General features: G+C 33.8%; 2 protein-coding genes across 11 annotated transcripts; one reads left to right on the forward strand and one right to left on the reverse strand.

Annotated features, from left to right (window-relative positions):
• Positions 1-2,734: 2,734 nt before the first annotated feature.
• LOC111877236 (G-type lectin S-receptor-like serine/threonine-protein kinase At4g27290) lies at positions 2,735-7,086 on the forward strand. 10 transcript variants are annotated; one of them, XM_042897558.2, is made up of 8 exons: positions 2,744-4,095; positions 4,350-4,487; positions 4,608-4,765; positions 4,881-5,091; positions 5,222-5,287; positions 5,348-5,459; positions 6,425-6,575; positions 6,659-7,086. In XM_042897558.2, the coding sequence occupies exons 1-8, from the start codon at positions 2,820-2,822 to the stop codon at positions 6,941-6,943; spliced, it is 2,397 nt and encodes a 798-aa protein (XP_042753492.1). In that variant the 5' UTR covers positions 2,744-2,819; the 3' UTR covers positions 6,944-7,086. The 10 variants fall into 10 exon arrangements, 9 of the variants coding, with proteins under 9 accessions (XP_042753493.1, XP_042753492.1, XP_023729528.2 ...); XM_042897559.2 differs by having other exon boundaries at positions 2,735-4,095; positions 4,350-4,415; positions 5,222-5,459; XM_023873760.3 differs by lacking the exon at positions 5,348-5,459 and having other exon boundaries at positions 2,745-4,095; positions 5,222-5,347; positions 6,442-6,575.
• Positions 7,087-7,572: 486 nt separating this feature from the next.
• Positions 7,573-8,890, reverse strand: LOC111877237 (chlorophyll a-b binding protein 6A, chloroplastic). Its single transcript, XM_023873763.3, has 4 exons — positions 8,605-8,890; positions 8,418-8,520; positions 8,007-8,295; positions 7,573-7,849 (listed from the first exon to the last, which is right to left on the reverse strand). The coding sequence occupies exons 1-4, from the start codon at positions 8,796-8,798 to the stop codon at positions 7,695-7,697; spliced, it is 741 nt and encodes a 246-aa protein (XP_023729531.2). The 5' UTR covers positions 8,799-8,890; the 3' UTR covers positions 7,573-7,694.
• Positions 8,891-10,369: the final 1,479 nt, after the last annotated feature.

A 10,369-nucleotide genomic window follows, 5' to 3' on the forward strand; every position in this document is an offset into this window, starting at 1 on the left:
AAAATGCTTTTTTGTCTGTCTAACCGTTGTCTTATTTATTTATTTATTGATTTTTTAGAAATCCAATAAATTAATAAGTTGTTTTAAAAAACAATCTCAAAACTCCGTAAACATTTTCATCTTAATCCTGAATTCATCTTCGTTTGACATTAAAAACAAACAAATACACTCACATTTCCCCCATGTCTCTCGATCTCTCTGGTCAACTGTACTCTTTTTATGTTCAAACAAGGTCGCAATATTTCAAGGTCATAAGTAAAACAATTCTTTTAAAATGAAGAGGATACGCTGCCAATCGACATCCCATGTTGGGGTTTTTTCCCTAAAATCAAAACCACTTCTCAATTCTCAATCAAACCATCGGTTAATTAACACATTGCTTTCCGCTTAAATGGAAAATCAAAACCTATGGAAATCATTCTTGTTTTTGTTTCAAAATCAAAGTCCATGGAAATGGATCTAACCCAAAAATATAAATCCCATGAAAATAACATCCAATTCGAACGCAGCATGTCTGGTCACAAATTCGAAAATCCACCAATATCTGGTGACCACTACAAGCACTAACCCATAGGATAGCCAACAGAAAACCCATGAGGAAACGCTACTACAAGTCGAGAACTGGTGTTGTGATTGGCTGATGGGTTTTCTGATTTGAAGTCTAATAAAAAGAACTAGTAAGAAAACCCATATCTCGTCCAATAAGATATGGATTAGGGAATAAATCAAGAAAGTTGAATGTGTATCTTTATTTGTATTTACTGGTTTATAACCCGTGGAACCACGGCTATAAAATTAATTGATTTTTTATAATTATTAATAAGTTATTATAAAGAAGTCATTTTAAATAAATTATTAATTAAGAGATATATCAAAATTTTAAAGTTATTATAAATTCAAATTTAACATATAATTAGAAAATATAAATTTGAATTTTAAAATGAGTTGCATAATATATCTACATGACACATGATATAAGATTAATGAGAAGTTATATTAGGATGACATTTGGCAAAATGATATTAAACATATTCATTTACTAGGTGTGAGACCCATGTATTACATGAGTTTATTTAAAAAAAAAATATGAAATTTTAACTATTTGAAAAGTTTGAATTTGTAAGAAAAGTAAGAAAATTTTTGAATTATTAAAATTAATGAGGTTTTAATGTATTGACTACATTACATATATACATTATTTTTAATAAATATTTTACATATCTATTACCTTACATATTAAATGTGAAATTTTAATTTAATAAAATGAAAAATACAATAAAATGACAAATGAAAAATAGAAAATTTAAAAATTCTACAAAATGTCATGTGTCCAAATGAATGAAAAGAGCACATGTAGCAAAAAAAACATTCATTAGAGTAGATTAAAATAGAGATGAGAAGAGGAGCCTTTAAAGGGTGATTTATGTATGGTGATACGTGGGTAGAGGTGATTAGAAGAAAATAAAGAATTGTATGTACTGTGAAGAAGACAAAAACAAAGGGTGACGATTTACAAATTTTAAAGCCCAATACCAAAATCCATTTTTTACATTAAAATGGTGTGAGTCATCTCCAAGTCCACTCAATTTCATGCATCATTTTCGCGTAAATGAATTATACAACATATATTTTGATATTATGCTAATCTTTTACATTAAAATCACACTTTCGTGTATCATTTAGTCTCAGTGTCTTTCATTTTATTCTATTATATATTCTATTATTAAGTGTGAGACCATGTATTATATGGATTTATTTAAAAAAAAAAATATAAAATTTTAACAATTTGAAAAGTTTAAATTTATAAGAAAAATGAGAATTTTTTTTGAATTATTAAAATTAATAAGGCTTTAATATATTGAATACATTATATATATAAACCTTTTCTAAAAAATACCTTACATATATATTACCTTACATATTATATGTGAAATTTTAATTTAATAAAATAACAAGTGAAAAATAGAAAATTTAAAAATTTTAGAAAATGTCATATGTCCAAATGAATGAGAAAAGGACATATGGTAAAAAAATCTTCATTTATTAGATAGTTTATCATATGCAAATAAGTAAATCCTAAATGTAATAATTATTTATTATTATATTATGCTATATATACTATATTGATATTAATTAATCATAAATATAAAATAGATGTGTTTGAAATATAGTTTTTTATTTACAAGATGTTATTTTAATAAAAATAACACTTAATTTGAATTAATAATATATAAATAATTAATTTGGTTTATTATATTTTATAGATTTTTTACGCAAAAAAATGTAGACAAACAAATAAAAAGGTAATAAGTTGGAAACAACTTTTGACAATCTGTATAAGTTAAAAAAAATTATGCCACTGAACATACTTTTAGGTGTAAAATGGTGATTGAAATGCTATTACATCATCTTTTTTACTATTTTTGTGTGAAATTTTGATATAGGATTGAAGATGCATGGTCTGATGGAATTGAAAACCTTTATATAAATCGAAGTACGTAAATCAAATTCAAATCAATTTTACATAAACATGTGTGAGAGCTTTCTTTCAAGAATTTGAAGCGGTCCATGGAGGCAATCGTTTCTAGTACAGTCTACACCACAGAAGTTCTTGGATCAATTTATTGCAATCACGAAGCTATTGACTTTCTTACATGGCATGGTAGATGTTGAATTTATGAATTAATATGATGTATTTTCAACATTGGCGTGATACCTTTTTCCAACTTGTTTACCAAGCTTTACTTACTTCAATTGACCAGATATTTAATATTTTATATACAATCTTTACCCAACATGCACCCCACAACAGCTCGTCAATGGATGATCATATCCATCCCATACTTCCATTCTTTTTCATTCCCTTCTTCTTTCTCCTGTCAAATTCTGCTGCACTGAACACCATATCAGTAAACGAAGCCATAAAAGATGGGAACACAATCGTTTCAGATGGTGAAATGTTCGAACTCGGCTTTTTTAGCCCCAGAAACTCAAAGAATCGGTACCTGGGGATATGGTACAAGAAGATATCAACTGGTACAGTTGTATGGGTCGCCAACAGGGAGACACCAATTACAGATAACTCCGGCGAATTCAAACTCAGAAGCTCCGGAGGTCCGGTGATTCACAGTGGCGGCACCACCGTGATCTGGTCATCCAATTACACGGTCTCCTCCACAAATCTTGATCCCGTGGCACATCTTCTGGATACCGGAAATCTTATCGTGTGTGTCAATCGGAAGCTAATTTGGCAAAGCTTTGATTACCCTGGTGACACATTGCTTCCAGGAATGAAAATCGGGAAGGATTTGGTGACAGGATTAGAAAGATGCTTGACATCATGGAAAGGTCCGGAAGATCCTACTCCGGGTCATTACGTATACTCACTGGACACAAATGGGTACCCACAAATGCTCCAGAAACACGGGTCAAGTTTAAACTTCCGGATCGGACCATGGAACGGGGTTAGGTTTCACGGGTTACCCATTGAAGATCCGAATCAGTTTTACTCGTCTGAGTTTGTTATTAGTGAGACAGAAATATATTACAAATTCAAACTTAAAAGTCCCGTTTTCGAGAGAATAGTTTTGATGTCTGATGGCAACACTGTGCAACTTCATTGGACAGATCGAATCCAAGATTGGGTGCATTTTGGAGATGCGGTTGTTGATGCTTGTGGTCGTTATGGAGTTTGTGGGCCTTATGGAGTTTGTAGAATGAAAGAGTATCCACCTTGCAGGTGTATGGAAGGTTTTGGGCCCACAGTCCAAGAAGATTGGAAGGCAGCTGATTGGTCGAGAGGGTGTCGACTTAAAAAGCCTTTGGATTGTGAGAGTGGGAAGAGTGATGATGGGTTTAAGAAAGTTGCAGGATTGAAATTTCCAGACACACGGGGTTCATGGTATAATAAGAGTATGACGCTCGAAGAATGTGAGATGACGTGCAAAAGGGATTGTAATTGTACAGCTTATGCGAATCTAGATGTTAGAAATGGTGGAAGTGGGTGTTTGTTGTGGTTTGGTGATTTGATGGATATCAGAGAGTATGATGAAGATCATGATATCTACATAAAAATGGCTGCCTCTGAGTTAGCAGGTATGAATCTTAATTTCCTTTGGAAAATTCTAAATTTTAATTGTATTGTGTTAAGGACTTAAGCATGTATTGGATCCGGAGTGTGACTAATACTAGAATGAATTTTTCTTTATCTCTTGGGCAAGACGTGAATGATCTTTTCATTCTTCTCATAAAAAATAGTGTTACAAAGTTGTCCACCTTAAGAGACATTATTTCCAAACTAATTTACAGTATTGCAAATCTTACTGACTGTTATCTTTCTATAATGAAAGGGTTCTTAAATTCGAGCACCAACAAGAAGAAAGGAGCACTCATCATTATCCTATCGATTTCTTCAGGTATGCTGCTTCTGTCTGCAGTAGTGTACGTCTGTGCAATTAAAACGAAACGACCTCACATGAAAAAACGAGGTAATGAAAAATATGTCAATCTTTTTTCCTTCTATAAACTAAACAGCATGTGCCTGCATAAAAGATCATGATTATTGGAAACTTATGTAACCATGAAACTCTTAAAATGCCATTTTATAGGAAACTGGGAGTATGATTCTGAAAAAAATAGTACCGGTTTTAGCACGGAAGATCTTGATGAGTTACCGTTTTTTAGCCTAAATAGCATAGCCAAGGCAACTAATGGCTTCAGCATCAACAATAAGATTGGAGAAGGTGGTTTTGGTCCTGTGTACAAGGTAAACTTATTTCCCTATTTCTTTGACTTTCTCTTTTATACGTGTTAAGTCGTTCTTTCTGTATTAAGTCAAAAAGAAATAACATCTTACTTACTAATGCTTCTTAATCTCTTAGGGTGTGTTGGAAGATGGACAGGAAGTAGCAGTGAAACGGCTCTCAAAAACATCCCATCAAGGAGTTGATGAGTTCAAGAACGAAGTTTTTTATATTGCAAAACTTCAACATCGGAATCTTGTGAAGCTTCTTGGATATTGCATTCATGGAAATGAAATGATTTTGATTTATGAATACATGGTTAACGGAAGCCTGGACTCATTTCTGTTTGGTTTGACTCTCTCTGCATAAATAGTACACTTTTTAGTACCTTACTTTTATTATATATTACACATCATGAAGTAACATAGACGAATTTCTTACCAAATTCATACAAAATCTAAATATGTTACTTTGGGCAGATGAAACCAAACATTCAATGCTTGACTGGCCTCATCGCTTTGGGATTATCCATGGAATGGCTCGAGGTATTCTGTATTTACATCAAGATTCCCGCCTACAAATCATTCATAGAGATCTCAAAGCAGGTAATATTTTGCTGGATGAGGACATGAATCCAAAAATATCCGACTTTGGCCTTGCAAGAAAGTTTGTAGGATTTGATACCTCTGCTAAGACAAAGAAAGTGGTTGGAACATAGTAAGAATCTTTAAACTAATGGTCTATTAGTTTATTAGTTTAAATCCAAGGATAATCACAAAGGAGAAATTAAATACCCTCCTAATTTTATTCCTACTTACCCTTCCATCCATATGAAATAATGAAAATGTCTTTAAATGTTATTAATTTTTTCAAAATGTGACATTTGTCACCATTTACATGGGTAGGACGATAAGTAGGAAGAAAAGATGAGAATATTTCTTATCACAAAATTGACCAAGATATGAAGCGACATGAAGTGAAACAAGTTGACTGCATTTGTTACCAATAGCACAAAATAACGGCAAGTTTTGCAATTAGTTTGTAGCTAAATTCAAAAAACAAATGGGAAATTACTAATAAACTAATATATGTACTCATTTCCTCTTGTTCCTTTTTCTGGCAAACTCCCAATTCCAAATGTTAAATGTGGCTTGAGAATTGACAATCCAAATGGGTATCGATCTACTCGAGAAAAGAAACCCAACATCTGACATCGATGGGATAAGTGTTTGGAGTTGGCTGCCCCCGCGATACGGACCTACGTTGATATGTGTAGCTGGGTCTGACATGTTTTAGTTAGGGTTACATTTTGTACTTTGTTTATATAATACAACTGATAGCCGGGGTTTAAATTGTACTATCGGTTTTCAAGGTGATAAATAAAATACTACCTCTTGCCTGTGGATGTAGGTCATATCGACCAAACCACATTAAATATTGTGTCTTTATGTGTATGATTTACTCTTGTTTACTCCTAAAACCAAAAAATACTTTCGTAATTTTCTAACAATTTTGCAATTTACATGACAAATTACGAAATTGATGGTCATTTTGTGCTATATGGTAACAAATATCATCAAGTTGCAAAATGTCACATCATATAATGGTCATTTTCCTTTAAATATATTTACACATCGCAAAAAAAATGGAAAAAATTATTAATCCGTTTAATCTTGCTTTAGTGGTTACATTTCTCCAGAGTATGCAGTGCATGGGCGTTTCTCTACAAAGTCAGATGTATTTAGTTTCGGTGTTTTAGTGTTGGAAATAGTGAGTGGAAGGAAAAACCAAGGATTTTCTCACAAAGATCATAGCGACAACCTTCTTGGACACGTAAGTGAATTTTGGATTTCCTTATACTGTTGAGTAATTATTTTTTGCATACACAAAACTAAATTAGTTCTGATTTGATTCAGACATGGAGACTCTTCAAAGAAAACAAGTCCATTGAACTCATGAATGCATCTTTAAGGGATTCATGTGTTATGCCTGAAGTATTGCGATCAATACATGTAGGGTTATTGTGTGTGCAACATAATGTAGAAGATAGGCCAACCATGTTGTCAGTGGTTTTGATGTTGATTAGTGAGGGAGTGTTGCCTCAACCTAAACAACCTGCTTTTTTTACTGGAGAGAGCTACCCTGAACACTATGTTAAATCATCAGATGAATACATGATAACACTACCATATGCTCGATAGGAATAAGCAGATTTTGTATGTCAGATGTATGTATATATACACTAAACTTTGTAGCTCTATTGGTTTGACACCTTGTGTAGACTTGACAGACCATTTTACTAATTGTATAATGTCTAATTATGCTCGTTGCATTTTCCCTTTCAGATTGGTTTAAGAAAAAAACATTAAACAAAATTAGTTCATCGAATTTTTGATGGCATTATTTGGGCACTTCCTCTTCAAGAGCACCATTTAAGAAAGTTGTTCCAGCATCCTTTTAAAAGTGACGAGTTAACATAAAACAGACTTCTATTTGTGCCTAAATCAAAAAGTGTTACTTGTTGATTATCCTAAATTGAGATTCATGCAACTAGAATGAATCCTACATGACTAGGAGTGTCTAACCGATATGAGACAGATTGTAATGTGGTTTGAAATTGAAAAACTATATTAATTTTTTCAGTTACGAAAAAAAAAAAGTTTAAAGTTGCTTAACCGTTGATATATAATTTTGTTCAATATGGGCTCAAAAATATGCAGAAAATTGCAATCTAGATCTTTTCGAGAAATAAAATGATTTTGATTAGGATAACTCATTGTATACAATCTGATGAAATAAAATTTCGAAATTTGATGAAATCTTTAAGAAGTTACCACAAACTTTGAAATTGACACTAATATAATATAAGTTCATTTGATTACAAGATGAAGTTTTACAAGGCCTTTACATATGAGAATTTTGGAGCTCAAAAGCAAGCATGCATGTTGCACATTAATTTGGGAAAATTCCTTTAGGAATAATGACATCTCCAATGTTGTTGTGCCATGGGTCAGCCAAATGAGTTGCCAAGTTCTCCAAGGGTCCGGTTCCAGGGTAAGCCGATTGTTGCACACAAAATCCCACAAATGCCAACAAAGCCAAACGTCCTACATTTCATTTTAATACATACATAAGTCAAAAGGTCAAAAGGGTATATAAGTATATATATATATATATATATATATATATATATATATATATATATATATATATATATATATATATATATAAAGTCTTGTAATAAGTACTATATGTTTTATTTACCATTTTTGATCTCTTTGACCTTGTACTCTGCGAAGGTTTTAGGGTCTTTTGAGTAGCCTAATGGGTCAAAAGCACCACCGGGGTACTTCTTCTTTTCTGTGTCTTTTTCCATACTCCTTTGGTGTTCTACGAATGCAATGGAGATGAATTCGATAGCCAAGATTGTGGGTAGGGTACCCCATGGCACCGGGTTCCCTAGGTATGTTGCTTGCCCGCCGGGCAGGGCTGCCCATTCTTGTGCTTTTACCCAATTGCCCAATCCTAATGCTTCAGGTAACAAAATCCCAGGCTGCAAATTTGTAACATGTTATAAATAATAAGTGTAACTTGTATATGTATATATATGATATGATATATCAAACATATAACACTAATCATTGCTATTTTTTTTTTCGTTAATGAATGACTTACTACTGCAAGCATAGCCCATCTGCAGTGAATGAGCTCCGACTCTTTGAATCTTTCAAGGTTCTCTGGGACCTCACCAAGACCAAGTGGGTCAAACCCAAAATCACTGAAACGCACACAAGATCAGTAAATCAGCTTCAAAAATCGTTTCTTGTGAAACTAATTAATCGTCAGACGAAAGAAAACGTACCCAGGTGCAGATCCGTCAAGGTACGGTGGTCGTGGTTGTCCGGGCATCCACTCGGCGGACATGGAAATCCGAGATGCGTTGGTGGTAACACCGGAAAGTGGCACAGCAGTCGCGAATCTTGATTTGGAAGAGGAGAGAAGCGAGGGGCGGCCTACGGCGGGGATGCCGCAGCTCATTAATGTATTGGAAGCCATTCCCAGAAGAATGTATGAATCTGGAAATGGAAATGGAGGATTTTAGTGGTGGTGGTGGTTGCGGTTGTGGATGAATAATGGTGGTGGTGACTGGTGACTAAATATGGAGGAGATTTTTAGGGGCGATATCCATATGCTGATTATTATTGGCTAGGTGTTGGGGGATACTGGCTTGTTATTGGACCAGGTGGAAGGTTAATCCATTTGATACGATGACGTGGCAGGAGAGGGTAGTTTTGTAATTTACTTTGTGTTATTTGATTTTTTTGTGGTCAATTGGTGGTTGACGTTTATTTGCCATGGAAAAGGAGGAATCGGAAATTGTGGCCATGAACGAATCCGGGGTTTCGCCATCTGTTCATGATTTTTTTTTAACAGCAAAACAAAATTAGTAAAGTAAGTGTGTGTTTGGGATTTGTTTTTTTAAGTTAAAAGTCTAAATTTTTTTAAAAGAACTTTTTTTTAATAAGGAGGTATTTAAATTGTGTTTGGGTGGGTTTGTAAAACTTATAAAAACTAAAAATCACAAAAAGATTTTATGATTTTTAAAAATGCTTCTTTTTTGTCATGGCTAAAAGTTGATTTAAAAAGATTTTTCTATTTTCCCAAATATGTTTTTGGACTTTTTTAACTTTTTGAAAAAGTTAAAAGTCTAAAAATTGTTTTAAAAGGAAAGACAAACATTTTTAATAAGAAGCTAACAGAAAAAATAATTACAAGGGCCCACATCCTAAAACTGGATTGCCCCCGAGCCCATACCACATCAGAAGAATGGATTGCTCCCGAGCCTACATTTTATGAGTGGGTTGCCCTCAGGCCCACGTCATAAGACTAGATTGCTCCCGAGCCTACAACTTATGACTAGATTGTCTTTGGGCCTACAACATAATACCGGATTGCTCTTGAGTCCACAACTTATGACTGGATTGCCTTCAGGCCCACAACATAAGATTGGATGCTCCTAAGTTTGTTGGCCTACAACACAAAACAGTATCGCCTCAACCCAACCATACTATGTCGACATATACACCACAACAATAACTACAAGCACAGTTAATCATAGATACATTAACTTGCAGTATAAGTCACTTATACAAAAATCAGGGACCAAATCTCAAACTACAACCCAAACCCCCAAAATCGATCTAAAGTAAAACTTGGTCAAAAAGTCAATGGTCAAAGTCAAAGTTAACTATCAAAAGGCCTACAGCCGACCACCATTTTGTGACCAAGCTATTTTAACATCATGGCAGCCTCAAGAAAATACAGTCAAAGAGACTGCCCTTTTCTCACATCATGAAGGCCAATCCTTCGCATCGTGAGAACAACTCTGGCCATCTCAATGCATTAAGCTCTTAATCCTATAACCCACTCGCCCATACTTTCTAGAAGACTTTCATACACCCAAATGCAACATAAAAATCCTTGCTTTATGTTCATGCATGTCTAATACATATCCTACCCAAAACTAGGTCAAAAGGGGTAAGAAATGTGTCAAAATCCCATACATGACATCAAAACTACTTGTGAGTCTAGATCTGAATCATACAATCTTCTTGGGACCTTAAAGA

This window comes from Lactuca sativa, chromosome 8 (assembly GCF_002870075.4).
Source record: "Lactuca sativa cultivar Salinas chromosome 8, Lsat_Salinas_v11, whole genome shotgun sequence".
NCBI lineage: Eukaryota > Viridiplantae > Streptophyta > Magnoliopsida > Asterales > Asteraceae > Lactuca > Lactuca sativa.

Excerpts from the sequence above, each read along its gene's own strand:
- LOC111877236 (XM_023873758.3), top strand. The coding sequence starts at position 2,820 with ATGGATGATCATATCCATCCCATACTTCCATTCTTTTTCATTCCCTTC. Across the intron at positions 4,096-4,349 it reads GGCTGCCTCTGAGTTAGCAG|GGTTCTTAAATTCGAGCACC; the intron begins GTATGAATCTTA and ends CTATAATGAAAG. Across the intron at positions 5,460-6,424 it reads AAGAAAGTGGTTGGAACATA|TGGTTACATTTCTCCAGAGT; the intron begins GTAAGAATCTTT and ends ATCTTGCTTTAG.
- LOC111877237 (XM_023873763.3), bottom strand. The coding sequence starts at position 8,798 with ATGGCTTCCAATACATTAATGAGCTGCGGCATCCCCGCCGTAGGCCGC. Across the intron at positions 8,521-8,604 it reads CTTGACGGATCTGCACCTGG|TGATTTTGGGTTTGACCCAC; the intron begins GTACGTTTTCTT and ends TGTGCGTTTCAG. Across the intron at positions 8,296-8,417 it reads GATGGGCTATGCTTGCAGTA|CCTGGGATTTTGTTACCTGA; the intron begins GTAAGTCATTCA and ends ACAAATTTGCAG.